This window comes from Anser brachyrhynchus (assembly GCF_964034855.1).
Source record: "Anser brachyrhynchus genome assembly, chromosome: 2".
In the NCBI taxonomy this organism is placed as follows: domain Eukaryota; kingdom Metazoa; phylum Chordata; class Aves; order Anseriformes; family Anatidae; genus Anser; species Anser brachyrhynchus.
Window position 1 is genome coordinate 5419459 of NC_137695.1, and position 15003 is coordinate 5434461.

At 40.6% G+C, this 15003-nt stretch overlaps 1 protein-coding gene across 3 annotated transcripts in view; it reads left to right on the forward strand.

Annotated features, from left to right (window-relative positions):
- CTDSPL (CTD small phosphatase like) overlaps positions 1 to 13436 on the forward strand; it is a 78498-nt gene extending 65062 nt beyond the window's left edge. For all 3 annotated transcript variants that reach the window (XM_080578225.1, XM_080578224.1, XM_080578226.1), the window contains 3 exons: positions 5184 to 5276; positions 6928 to 7113; positions 9022 to 13436. In XM_080578225.1, the coding sequence (XP_080434351.1) occupies positions 5184 to 5276; positions 6928 to 7113; positions 9022 to 9147 (405 nt within the window). In that variant the 3' untranslated portion in view covers positions 9148 to 13436. The remainder of the gene's footprint in view (positions 1 to 5183; positions 5277 to 6927; positions 7114 to 9021) is intronic.
- The last annotated feature ends 1567 nt before the right edge of the window (positions 13437 to 15003 follow it).

Genomic DNA, 15003 nt, shown 5'->3' on the forward strand with positions numbered 1-15003 from the left:
CAATCTTTTTTTTTTTTTTTTTAAGTGCAGTAATCTAAAGGGCAAAAGCAGACTTTCTGGCTTAGTCTGATGTTTATTAACACAGGCTGTAGAGTTTTTAACAACTCATTCCCACTTCAAGCCTGTAATCTTTTTGTTCACTTAAAGCATAAACAAAATCGATACCAACAACTTTTATTGTCTGTCAGAATTTGTCTATTTAATGCTTGTCCGTTTTCATAAGGAGTTTATGTACTCAAAGATTAGAGAAATACTTAAATATTTAAAATGCCCTGGGATGGGTGAAATGCGGAACTGAACCATCAGCAGCACATGTCCCTGACTGGACCAGTAGCACGGTGTCTGACCGAGTGCTGGTGTACTTGAACCCTGCCTTACACAGAACCCCATGGAAGACAAATGGGGAGCAGTGCTTCAGAAGTGCCCATTTGGAAAGAAATTGGGTTTTCTTCAGATTTCCTATACCAAAAATACACGTTATTTCTTACATGGTGAACTCGTGTTTGCCTCCTGTGTATTGCTGTACACTTGCAAGAGGTTTGAGGCTGCCTTATCTAATGAGTTTTGTTCATGGTGTTACATTTTTGTTGTTGTTGTCCAGCAGAGGTGTTGAAAAAAGGCTGCCCGTAATTTGGGGAGTTATTCTCCCTTATGTCCTTTATAATCCAAAGGTGAGAGATGCTCTTGCTCTTATACAAAAAGGACTGTTGGATCATCATCTTAAAGGGTGCTTGGGTAAACCAGCTTTCCTCAATTAAAAAACAGCTTTTCTGAACACCCCTTGGCCCTCTCCCATCCTTCTTTCTCTAGCCAAATTTACGTAATCTGTTAGAAAGGATTTGCCATTTTATTTTGCGAGGAAATAACTTGTGTGGCACCTCTCGTTCCTTCTGTTAGAGGTGTTCAGATGCCTGCAGAGGTTGTTCTCGTCCACAAGGCAGCTCGTGTTACTGGAGATGAATTCCCCACTTTGTGTTGGAAATCACGGCACAGATAAAAAAGCACAGTTTAATGCAAACTGACACTACTTTGGCCAGTTCTTTAATTCAATTCCGGTTCTCTGAATAAAAGGAAATCAGAGCCGGTCCCCTGTTCTGCCAAATTATAAGGGAGAAGCTGTGGGAAGTCCAGTGAAATGTGCTGCAACTGAAGGTGCTCTTTAAAGGATGTTTATAGAGGATGAAAGCAGTGGTTGGAGAAAAGATGTTCAGCCTGTTTGGTACCGACATAGCTTCTGCAAGAAAATGTCCTCTTTCCTGGAGCGTCCTTCCCATTGAACAAGTGCAGAGCAATTGCAGCCCCCAGATTAGTTCAAATGGACTTTGCCATGCCTTTGTGCCTCTCGGTGCCCAGAAGTAAGGAGAGCAGCCAGGATGTGTTTGATTTGGTGTTATTTGGAATCTTGTTCCTGAATGTCATTTGTTTATTAATAGATTAAAACTATATTTTAAGTCATTTTCTTCTGTTGAATAAATAATTGCTTATTATTAGTTATAGAAAGCTAAAGAGATGTTTAATAAGTCTTATTTCGAATGCAGTGTACAAACTGTTTTTTAATGGTGGGGGGAAATGCTGTTCAAATAACGAACTTTTTTTCTATAAAGGACAAAATTCCTTAATTGGCTGTCACCTGGTTCAAGTAATCCAGGATAGGCTGTATCCATTCCTGCTGGCCTATTCTTGGTTACTTGCACTGGGAGGCAGCCACGGCCGGGTGGACCAGAAAGACAAGGCTCAAGACCCCGCATGTTGTGCTCTCCTCACTGCAAAGAAGATGCACCTACCCCAGGACATAGGAGATTACAGAAGCCTGAGATGTCATGAGCTGATTTCTTTGTCGTTTCTTGAAAATTGTGTTATTGTGAAGTCGGTTTTGCAAGGCAATTCTTTCTGACCTGTTTAATTGATTGAAATTAAGCTGGGTTTCTCTTTTGGTTTACAAATACTACATCTTTTTAGGCTAAGACTGCTTTGAGGTATAAAAACTGTACGTGGAAATACCACACGCTTGAGGACAACTCAAGATAATTGCTTGTGTTCTGCCATTAGCAGCTGTAAATGCAGAATCCTGTGAAAACATGCCTAGTGCCTGCTTCGTGCCTTAGCATTTTAACAGTAAGGTTCATGAAAAATGACTGTATTCTGCTAATTCTTGCTGTGATAAGGAAGATATTAGTGAGCGAACAGTACAGAAAAACTGGAGGGTTTTTTTTAATACCCTGAAGACAGTATATAAATCTCAGAAAAATGCCAGGAGCCAGTTAGTCTAGAGACTTAAACTGAAGACATCAGGCAGCAGAGGAGAAAGCCAAGCCACAAATAACCATGCGGCATTGAGATTCAAGTCCAGCCACTAACAAAGTGAAGGGAAGAAATTCCAAACGAGGAGGAAGAGGAGAAAAGAGCTGCACTGTTGGTTGAAGAAAGCTTTTTGTGTGAAATAAACCAAAGAGATTTTGTAGCCCAGGATACGAGGACGCTTGCAGGATCTAAGTAGGAATTCTCAAAGCGATTTCAAGGGGAATATCCAGCCATGTTATTAAGAAATGTCGCTCTGGAAGGAAAAACAGCGCTGTTTGAAAAGAGAGGGGTGAGGGAGCTGGGGCCTTTGGCGGGGGGAATATGGTGAGGCCTCCGCTGACAAGGCCGCATTTATTGCTATCGGGACATTTAAATGAGGAGCAAATCTGTTGGCCAGGGTCCAGTAGGTAACTTTCAAGGCAAAACAGCAAGGGAAAGTGAAGCAGAGGAGGCTGAGGGTTGCTCCGTGGTGGCTCAGGAGATCCAAAAAGAGCCGAACGGCGACGACGCAACCTAAAAACGCCACATGCCTACAGCTCACGCGGCCTAGTTGCTGCTGCGTAGCAGCGGGAGGCCTACAAGTTGCAAAAAGAGCACATTTTCCAAATATTTGCTTTCAGAAGCTCTCCCCTTTCCACAGGGCTGTGGTTGAGCAGCTCTCGGGCCGTAGCTGCCGGGTTGGTTTCGCGTAGGCTCGCGCTGGGGAGGAGATGGGTTGTGTCGCAAGCACGACGTCCGTAGCCTTGGCTGGGAGTTCGTGCTGACGTGCCAAGTGGGAATACTTCCCCGGCATAGCCGTGGGGAGGAAAGGGGACTTTGCTGTGGCTGAAAACGCTAGTTTTTAAAAGGGAAATTCATGCTGGATTCCAGCACTTAGTACCCAAGAATGCTTTTAAGACTTTGGGGTGCCCTTTTGTGCTCTCAGAAGTAAGTGGTGTAGGAATACAGTTTCAGCTTAAAAAATTAAAGAACTGTATTACGAACTGTGGAGTTAATGGGTAACTCATTTCCTGCTATCTTTCCTCTTATAACTGACAAGTCAGATAAGTCTGAGTACCCAAACGCAGAGTGACTGCAGCTGGCTTTCTACCCATCTGTTTGAAAATTTGAAGAAATAATTTGGAAAGGGAATGCTACAGAGCAATTCTGTGTAGTAAGATTCGAGCGAAGAATGAATTGCGCTGTTACAGGAGGGAAATTACTTGGTTTATGCCTAGTGAAATACAGGAACCTTTGCTGTAATTATCTGGAAAGAGCAATGTTGAAGTGCATCTGTCAAATCTCTTTAAGTTTTAATTCATAAAAAGTCACAATTGGTAGGTTGGGTGTTGTTGTGGTTGGTTTTTGTTTAAAAAAAAAAAAGTTAGGTTATAAATTCATGTCTGCATCAAAGTTTGAGTGTACTACTTGAATTTGAGGGGGTAGAATTAAAGTTTAGTTAAACTTAATAGAAACAACTTAGAAAGCAAATCAAGTCTTCATGCTATGAGCTATTGGCCACTTAAAGCAAAGTAGAAAAGTAATTAACATTTCTGCTTTAGTCATTAAAGTACAGCTCCATCATACATGTTTTTAATAAAACTTTGCTTTCAGATTTAGGTTTTAAATTTCGAATCTCTATTATACAACTTCTTTTGCTTCTGCTAGAGGCTTTAATTGTTGCACATAAGTTCAAGCTGGCATTTCCATATTTTTCTCCTTCAGGCTTTTTCTCTGGGTGTCTTATGTTTTTTTGCCTTTTTTATTACTATGAATCTCATAAAATACCTGCAATTCATCTAGTTCTGCATATCAAGCAAAGAATTCCTAAAATTGCATTAGGCTTGCAATTCTTGAATTCGGGTATATGCCAGACCTTTCCATTTGAAATTTCCAATATTAGGGATTATTTGCCAAATGGAGAAGATAAAATGCTGCCAGTGTTTTCTCTCAAACTTTTAATCTAACCACAAACAAGATAGATAAATATTTTTCATGCAAACTCCCCTCTTCAGCTTCCCAGAGTGTTGTGGATGGTTGTAAGCTTTCTAACCAGCAGTTACCTTATCTCGGTATTTTCTGCAAATCGTCTTGCTTGCTCTGAAAAGCAAGCAAGGAGGTTCTAATATTAATTAATCAGGTTGTTGACAGTAGGCAGCCAGGCTGCCTGGATGGTTGTCAGTGCAAAAAGGCAACTTAGCGCCATTGAAACCCAGCTGCTCCGGAGGAGCAAGATCCTGAGCATTCATCCTACTGCAAGGTCAGGGTAGGAGATGGAGACTTTTCTACTGAATCTAGAAAGCTGCATTTGCCAGATGTTCTGCGTGGTGCTGTGAAGATTTCTGGTGAATACCTCTGCACAGAGCCCAATGACTGCTGTGTATCACGAGTGCGGTACAGTGCTTAGCGCCTGGAATTCAGAAAATGAAGGAATTAGCCACAGGAAGAAAAACAGTTCCCTATTGTGCAATTCCTATCATCACAGAGGTTTCTTCAGATTTATTTCTTCTGTAAAGCTCTTCGGATTGATGACATCAGCACCAAAATCATGTTGGTTGAGAGGTTTGCATCCTCATTTCTTGGGAAGCCCTACTGTCTCTCTGTGCCTTAATGAGATTTTCAGGAAGCATCGCTCCAGCTGATGCACAGTATTTGCAATTGCATAATCAGCATGGGTCTTTGCAGTCCATGCATTCAAATTCTCATTATTGAATGTCTACTTTTATCATATATACTCTTTTTTTTTTTTCCTCTCAGCATTTCATTTGAAGCGCCTGCATGCTAACTTTTGTTTTTTCATGTGTTTAGGATTACAGCAGTGGGTTGGTTTGTTTCTTTTTTTTTTTTTTTTTTTTGCTTTTACCTTCAACACCATTTGACCTAAATAGTCATTGTCATTCCAGGTTTATGTATTGAAACGACCACATGTGGATGAGTTTCTTCAGAGGATGGGAGAGCTCTTTGAATGTGTACTCTTCACAGCCAGTCTAGCAAAGGTTTGTTGCTCTCTTCATTTCAGTAACCCGTATAGTGCTGGGCAGTGGACTTTTGCTTGGGTTTTCTAGTGGATAATTATTTCCGCAGTTGGTACTATCTTAATTTTTCCCCTTCTTTTCTGCTTCTTTGTCTGACAGTGTGTACTTTGTCTGCTAGTGTGTGGGTAAGTGTTCCCATGGTAACGCTATCACATATGGGCTCGCCTCATAATGTAGCCTCCATGCATTGCTCATAATGCCAATATGAAAGGCTTACAAGTTACCATGGTTATCGGCAGAAATTAGAACAAATAGCGTGCGAGTACAGCAGCATATTAAAGCTGGGCATGAAATAAAATACACCGTATTTAACTCTTACCTACACGATCAACCGGTGACTCAAATTTGTTGCGTGTGAAAAAATCGGAACGTGTTGTGGTCCTGTCAAGGTGCAATTGCAATCTGGGGTTAGGAAACGAGACATTTTGGAAAGCCTGAAACGTCAACATGAATATTTTGTGCCCTCTGGTAGCAGTAGTACCTTGTAGGTAGTTTTGTGGTAGACGTTACAGTAGTAGACACCTAAAATTCAGTTCTTTCAATGTACGGTGCTTGTGGTGTCCTGTGTGTAAAGCTGTTTTTATTATTTTTAAGTCATACTCTAGCATTGTAAGCTTTTACACCAATATACTGTAGAGATTGGTGGGAGGGGACAGGACCCTATTGATCTACCATGGTGCCCTGTTGTTAGGGGATTCTTCCCTGAACTCTTAACCATGTTCTGTTTAGTCATATCTTGAAAATCCTAAATAATGGAACAGTTTTGCACTGCAGCTAGCTGTCTAGCAGTTTTCAGAGTCAAGAGATGACTGATTTCAGCATCAATTTTGTTTCTCTGTTTGAAATACAGGAAAACGGTAATTCCTGTCCTGTAAAAATAAGTTCTGACTACCATTTTCAAGTACACAGTCACTTAACATTCTGATCTATTTGGACGTTTTATATCAGTTGTTGGATCCTAAGCTATGCCTCACCTAAAGTATCATCTCCTGTATGGAACAGTACATATTTGAGATACTGTCCTTTTGAGAATTTCACAGTATTGTACATGAGCATTTTGCCTAATACCATCTTTGATTTTTTTTTTTTTTTAATGGCCCAATTACACAATTTGATAACTTTAACTCTTACTGAGCCAGTCATTCCATCGTCACTGCCTGGGGGAAAAAAAACACCTGCATCAAGCTGAGATGCGTGCATTGCGGTTTGTCCTCAGAGGCACGTGGAAAATGAATCAGCCAGGGGAAATGTCTTCCGATTGATTTTCTGTTAGTGTTCCTTGGTTTTATGGTAATGTTAGGTGAGATCTCTGGATCCATCAACTTCTGGGTGTAAAAGGGTAACTAAGATGACCCTAAGATGAAAACCTAATCAGTAAATCACAGAAAACATTAGAGTGCAAGTTAGCTTTCTCCAGAAAGATAAGCATTCTACTTTTGTGTTATCTGTTAATCGCTTCAGGTTTGCAGACATGTAAGTTACTTAAGAAGGAACAGGGAAGAAAATGAGGAAAAGGCAGTTTATCTGAAATTTTGTGTTTCTTCTTCATAATTCTGTGAATTAGCCTTATCTGCAGATTGCTAACTTTGGGTTTCTGACTTCTGTTTTTAAGTATGCAGACCCAGTAGCCGACTTACTGGATCGCTGGGGTGTGTTCAGGGCAAGGCTATTTAGAGAATCCTGTGTTTTCCACCGAGGAAATTACGTGAAGGATCTGAGTCGGCTGGGACGTGAGCTGAGTAAAGTTATTATAGTGGATAATTCTCCTGCATCTTACATCTTCCATCCTGAAAATGCAGTAAGTGTTCTTAGAATTCCAAATACTCAACTGTGGTTTTATCTTTCTGGTCTCTTCCTAGACATTTCTGATGCAGAAAATACACTTTCAGATTGTTAACATTTTTAGTCTCTGTGTCTTCTTAGGTTGCAGGTAAGTTCTGGTATTTGCTGCCGAATGGTGAAGGGCTGTGGCAAACAGATCTTGACAGTGTGTCATAGTCATCACTGTTCCTCTGCTCTCAGTTTTAGCTGTTGGCATGCAGTCCATCAGCTTTGAGAAATACCAAGCAGTGGTATAACTGTGTAACTAACCTAGATCTCAAAAGTGAAGTTGCCTTCCAGCGTAGTTTTTGTTCTTTGGAGTGGTTATTTCTGTAAGGATGGATTATTTGAAGTGCTTTTGGTACTCCATCTTTTTTCACTGTGTGAAAGAAATTATTTTATTAGGTAAAGGTAATGTTTTACTGGTTACTATCCGTTGTCTTTATTCATGGCTAGAGGGAAGAAAAAAAATTAAGATCCTGTTGTGTTATGCTTCCAAATATTTTTGTGATAGCTTCATAATTAGAAATGTTAGTCTACAAGCTCATCAAGTTTTAGAAATAAGGGTAAAAGGCAACAGCATTTCTAGGGAGAAATAAGTAGGAGCCATGCACGTTTTCACTGTGCATTTCGTATCGGTTCCAGAAGCTGTGCTGGAACGGTCTGGCACTTGCCCCTTCCATCGCAGCGGTCGGCACAGATGCTCACATCTGTTTTGTAGCTGCCAGGATGGCAAGCTGGAACTTCCCTTAGATCTGCTGACTCCTAAACAGCCAGGCTGTGTAATGTTTTCTTTGATGGTTTAAGGCTGCCTTTTCTGTGAACTGTTTAAATTAGCATAAGGAAATTTTTATCAGGAACATTGTTTTGCATGGTCCTGCCTCTCTGGATAGCATTTTTTTTATGAGCTGCTTTATCTTAACAGCATTGAGCATTTAAATTCAGATCTTAATACTGTGCTGTCCTGAATGATTGGGTGAAAACATTTTTTCCTGGTTGGTGCCACACATGGTTTAAAGTTGCTATTTATAATAACCAGGAGCTGTAACTCTTAATTTATGTTCATGGTTAAAATTAAAAACCCCATCCGGATCATCATTTGGTATCTCAGAATTCAGTGCCAAGAAAATAATGAGCTGTAGAAATTTGGGAGATGAAATTAAAGACTTTGTCAGAATGGTTTAATCATGTATAGAAAAGTGCTGCTAGCGAAGAGATGGTTGAGACTCTGCAGAAACCAAGCCATGTAACTTAGATCCAAGATAGTCTTTAAAAGATCTCAGTATGCTTTCACAGGGAAGATACACAGAACTCCTTCTGCAAATCCAGCCCACATTTAAGGAGTATTATTAGATGCATTGTTTTCTGAACCGGCTCTTACATTTTAATCAGAGAGAACTGTTCAGTATTCACTGTTTAAATATTTCCTCCGTAGCCTCGTGTGCCAGAGGAGGCTGTTGCTGCATGCTTGTGTTTAGTGACTCACACTGATAATACTTAGAGGAGGAAAAAGACTCGCCCATAAATATTTTTTTCCAAGTGGAGCATCAGTACGGCTTTACAAGCAGCGTGCATCCTCCTTCCAGTCTGTCCTGAATATCAAGGAGGCAGGACAGATCGAGGTGCCCAGCATTGCCTTGCTTAGGCTGCCTGGGCTGTTTGGTGCAGGTCAGCTCTGTGCCACGCTGGTTTTACACTCGGGTCTGGGGTTAATCTTGCTAGAAAATGTGAACTTGAACCTGGCACTCCTCTTGAATGCTGATGGCCAGCAATTTGCCTTACTTGTGATGGCAGTGAGGATTACAGGGCATCTGTGCAGGCAAAACTCACACGCTTTCTTCACATCATAAATTCTTAACAGCTTTTGTTGGTTGCTTTGTTTCAGGTGCCTGTGCAGTCCTGGTTTGATGACATGACAGACACAGAGCTGCTAGATCTTATTCCTTTCTTTGAAGGACTAAGCAAAGAGGAAGAAGTTTACAGTATGCTTCATAAACTCTGCAACAGGTAGCCCTTAACTTTGACTGACTTCTGCTACTAGATTGCAGTTGCTAGAGGATGTCTCCATCTTTTTCAGCTCTTTCAAATGTAAGCTTTGGGGAGGTCCCTCCTGTCAGAAGTGCTACTCTTGATCTTCCTCTTACATTGGACACGAAGGACAATCTTGAGTGATGCTATTAAGCCTTCAGAAACCTGACTCCTAAGGTCATGTGTTCAGACTACTTTTTTAAAGGAAAAAAAAAAAAAGAAGCTATTTTAAATGGGACTCTTTTAATGAATTTCATAAATGGACATCTTTTACTGGATCAGCTTTTCTTAAAACATGCCAAAAAAGAAGCTTGTATTTCAGCAGTTGAATTTCTCTCCCTTTCTTCCCCTCCCACTATGCAGACAATTTTACCCCCCTGCTTAGAGCAGTTGACCTGACTCTGAATTTTTCTTACAGAATGAAGTGCCTTTTTGAATGTTATTTTAAGATAAAAATTCATTTTTGTATAAGACTTATTTCCAGACATCTTTTAGTCTTGTATTGTCTAAATGCTTTAAAAGGAAAAAGGAAAAAAATTTTATAGAGCACTGTAATATATAACAAAGGAAAAAGTTAAAACAAAGATGCTGGGTTCTTGTCTCCACGTTGACATTAAGTTGTATTACGTTTTGTCGTGCTCAGAAGGTTCAAGCGTTTGTGGGAGGGGCAATTTGGATTACACGGTTATTTCACTGATAAGATTTTGGATACGGTTTTGAACATATCTGCAGTTGTTTGAGTATTAGGGAATGATGGAATTTAGAAAATAGGGTGACAAATAGATCTAAAGCACCTTCTGTTCTAGACAGATGAAGTTCTATTGTTTCTGCTTACGCACAACTGCCATGCCTCTCATTTTTTTTTTGGAAAAGCATTATCTTGGGAGAATGGGGAGGAGATCTATTTATTAGTTTAAAATTCTTTTCTTAAAAAGAAACCCATCTGGGTAAGCTGGATCTGTATTGAGCTGTTTGGAGTACTTTTTTCTTTTAATTGCTGCTACTGTATACTCACCAAATGGAGTTGACCATCGGCTGTTATACTGTTTTTGCCACTGTGCCTGTGCTATGAAACATTTTCTGTAAGCTGCAAACTAGGGCAATAAATAAAACGCAGGCTTCATAACCCACCCTTACGTATTAATCCCATGGTATTTGATATACCAGAGAACTCAGTTAAAGGTGACCTGCAAAGGATTTTTTTTTATCATCGTGTAGTTTTTGTTTTTTTTTTTTTTCAGTTTAGATGAAGCCCTCTCCTTTCTTTGGTATATAAACATGGGAAAAGTAGTTTTCCCTTATCGCTGATTTGTATTTCTTCTTTCCCAAGGTGTAAGGTACAGGCTGGGAAGCTATCACAAGACTTCCTAGAAGGGAATAAGTTACTAGCCTAGGCTTTTCTCTAAAGCAGTCCTCTGCTTTGGAGCTAAATAAACCTTGTCTTTGAATCTGGAGTTCTGCTTAGCACCTACTCTTCTGTAGGGTCATTAATACCCTAAAATAACATCTAACTAATTTAAGCGTTTTGAAGAAAAATGCTTTTTTTTTTTTCCTTTGCAGTGTCACCTTTTAATTACGTCCCGCACCAGAAATCTACAACCATAAAAATCCCAGCTCTACTGGGCTGTCAGAAAAGAAAACCGATCAGAGCAGTTGGTGCTTCTAATTAGCCTAGTGCTAAATTCTCAACAGTAGATCCCCTTTGCCTTTTGCCTTTTTTTCTTGAAAAGTCTTGAAGACTTGGGGTTGGGGGGGGGGGGGTGGAGTTGCAGTGGACTTGAATCGTCATCCTTGTTTTTAGACAACAAATTGGTGAAGCAGCTTAAGGAATCCATTCATAGAAGGGCAGGCCAGCCGACGCAGGCAGTGAGGAGATAGTCGCGGGCGCAGTGTGAGCCTGGAGGACGATTTGCCCCTTGCGGTGCCGCTGTGCCTCGCGGGGAGGGCGATGGAGGCAGCCCCGGGACACTCGTGAGTCTGTACGGCGTCCCCGTTTTCTTTTCTTACCAGTTGGCATTACCTTAGTACTGTATCATTCTGTGCCACAACAAAAGACAAAACTGACGCTTAAGCATTAAAATAAAAATAAAAAACCCACCCTACGTTGTTTCAGAGAAGACGTATGGATTCTGGTTAGTCCATTAACGTTCACTTTCAGTTTAAGATTGTTTAGTTTTGTATTTGAATTCAGAGTAATGAAACTGTAAGCTGCCAAAAAGTTGTTCTCTGAGCAGTATTTTCAACTGTGTTCGTAGCTTCTGTGCTGCAAATGCAGTTTGCAGGGAAGTATTCAGGTTGTAGTTAGTTGTGCAGGTATGATAGGAATGGCTGAAAAAAAAATTCAAAGACTTTCTCGCTAGCATTAGACCAAACAATCTTCCAACTAGACAATAAATAACCCCGCTGAGGCGTTACCATTGTATGGTTGTAACCTGTTCCACGTGAGACGAACCATGTCGTTAGTTTGCATTTATGAAAGCAGCGATTTCATGAACCAGTTGCCTTAAGTCTGTGAATGAATGTTGATTATTAAAGTGTCTTGTATTGTTTTTAAAATCCACATATAATGGACAACTGAACTTCTGTTCCAGCTTCTGGATGAACGGTTTTGATGATGCTCTGTATAGCCCTACTTGTTTTGTATTGTTTTTCAGCTCTTGAAATCCACAAATTTCCAGAAGAAAAAAAAAAATGAATAAAGCATTAAAATGATACTTGGTGACAATACAAAAGGGTAAAACTTAGCAGCATTTTTGATCTCTGCTAGTATCTTAAGGCTATTTTCTGTAATTTCTGTTGTAGGGTTTGGTTTTTGTGCTTTTTTTTGTTTTTTTAGCTCGTTCCTATTGAAATAAAAGTTGCAGTGTTCTGCAGTCAAGTGTGGGCTTGCCTGGCTATTCAGATTTGGGCAAAGGGATCAAACCATCATATTTTGTCGTACTTAAAAATTCATGTTTTAAGTTTGTTTGAATATACACGCGCTATATATTTAAAGCATCTACATTTTAACAAAGCAATAGAGTTCTGTCTGTAAAGCCAGATAAAGGAGTGGAATGTTTGTAACATTTGCAATACGGGTATTTGATAGTATTTTAAGTACAAGATTATTAGGATAGGAGACAAAATATCTCCTAAACCTCCAACGTATTTCAAAGTGCAGTTAATGCATGCAGGTCTACAGGGTTGTTATTAACCTTGGTTCTCAGTTACATTTCTGGATATCAGAAGAGTATTAACAAGTCTTTTCCAGTTGATCATTCTGTCCAAGAAAAGAAACGCTGCCTGGCCTGAAGTTCTGTTGTCCGTTTTATGTTGGGTTAAAAAAGGGTTTTTGCCTGTATAGGTATTTTTAAACTAAGCTGTAAGGCAGAATGCCTTCGATTCTTGAAATTCAACTGAAGTGTTACGATTAAATTGCCATTTGTTAAACTAGGGCTGTGCGCAGGATATTTGTTAACCGCCAGGAAGCGCGGCAGGTCTCGATGGAGGCTCGTAGCAAATGTACAGTATTGCTGTGTGCACTTAGGTAGCTTCGGAGGAATAATTTGTCTATTGTTTTGCCCTCTAATCTTTTTTCAAACAGCAGAGTTATACACATGGAAGAGACTCACCACCTGAAGAGATTTGGTTATCAGTGTACGCAATCACTTTATCACAGCATGATTTTGATTAGACTGGTTGGGGACAATAAAGTATCTAAATGACACTGGTGTGTACTGATGTTGCAGCTTTTGAAATTTCAGTGTAAAAAAAAAAAAACCTGTAGCTATATAATTTACAAACACATAATCCTATGTTTTACAGATTCTTTTTAACTAATAAAACACAGTACCGCACAGCCCTATTTGTAAAACAACAACATGTTTGTGCCTCTGATTTCCAAGGTGCTGTGATGTATGCCTTTGTGGGGCGAGGAGGGCAGGTGAGACGTGCGCGGGGCGATGGCTTTAAAAATCTCTGGGCTAACTATGCAAAACCAGCTGTCAGTTTTCTGTTTCGCATTATATTGTAAAAATCCAGCTGACTTTTTTCTTCCTTTTTTTCTTGTTAAAGATCTATTGGGAACTTCTTAAAAGAGGAGTAAGCAATGGAAATGTTTCTTGATTATTTTTTTTCTAATAATGGAGCTGTTTACACTTTAATGCAATGAACAATCCAGCGATACTTGAGAAACACTACAGATCCATTTGAGTGTTTTCAGGAGAGAGAAGTGTTGTCAATCAGGTATTGAATGGTTTCTTTACTGTCACAAATAAAAAGATTTTAACAATATAGTTACTTGTGCATGTAATGCTTCTCTGGGAAAAAAAGATTTTCTGCCCTTTCCCTTTCAGTAATAGTCACTGCCATAATTTGACAGGGACTTTCTTCCTGCCGTGTGCACATCCATGTTGGACAGCAAAATCCCCCTTCTCTATTCCACTCTCCTCCCCCTCTCCTCTTCTTAAATCATGTATAGGACTCCTCATTGACTGCTCTGGCACCTGCTTGTGCAAACAGAGCTGATGAACTACTGATGAACTCTGCTAAATAAATTGGTGGTGACTCTGGCAGATGTTCCAGCTATTTAGATCTCTGGGATGAGATCATACAATAATTTGTTCAAGTCTCAGAGCTGGGTGACTTCTTCTGAAGGGCTTACTTCAGCTACTTGAATAGCTGTTCTTAAAATCGTTGCCATATCCAAGTGAATATCTGAATAAAATGCTTTATTTAGTTGCAAAGTCTATTTTGAGAGTTTTTATCTGACATAGTAAGACTTAGGCAGAGCCTTCCTTTCTAGGAAAAGGCACGTATTATTGATGCTTTATGAGCAGAAATCCTCGGGCCTGTTGGAATAAGCAGCTGGCTCAAGATAACGCCTCGGTTGCAGTTTTTTAGTTATTCCTGCAATTGGTTGCAATGACCTAGACTGCCTTTAGTTTGCGGTGGGTTGGGTTTTTTGATTTTATTTTTTGATTTTACCAATCTCCTTAGCTGCTGCTTAGGGTAAAGATCACAGAATCACAGAATGGAGGAGGTTGGAACGTACCACGGAAGATCATGTAGTCCAACCCCTAAAACAAGTACTTCAAAATTCCCAAAACAGCTCTTTTATAGAGATGAGGAAGCTCGGGTTGTTCTATCCTGACTGTTGGATGCCGTTTGCAAAATCGAATACACCATTGGCTATATACACACCTCTGTGCACATGCCTTCCGCTTTCTTTTGCCTTTTCATTGTGTTCTGACCACGAAGGAAAGCCATCCGCTCCGACATTCCCTGCAGGATGGGCTTAGGGCTCTCCCAGGTGGGCTGCAGCTCCAGGGGACCCTGCAGTCTCCAGCAGTTTTCCTGGCAGGAAGATCAGGCAGAGCTCTCCTGGACTCCTCTGCCGGTTCTCCCGGAGCTACTGGAAAATAAATGATCTGTGGGTAATGTATCGGTTTGGACAGGTTGGCAAGCTCAAACCTGAAAAGCTTCCAGGCGTGTTTTGTTGGAAGCCTTCGAGTGCTATGTCGGAGAGAGCAAGTTGCATTTCCAAAGCACAGGAAACACACCAACGTCTTGGATTTGCTTTGCCTCTGTACAGTAGGTCTGCGTTGCAATTCCACACCAACGATGCAAACAGATTTGGTGATCAGTTAAACCAGCAGAAAAACGAATGTTTGAGGGGATGGCTCAAAGCCGGCCGTACCCCCGGAACTCGGAGAATGCTGTGCTGCAGCCGTACCTCCTGCGCTCCTCCCCGCGACCACCACTTCATCCCACGAGCCTCTCTTACCTTAGTGCTGCACCACCTTCCATCGGGATGTTGATCGCATGGAAGTCCTGGCCAGAGGAGCAAAACTCGGCTGCC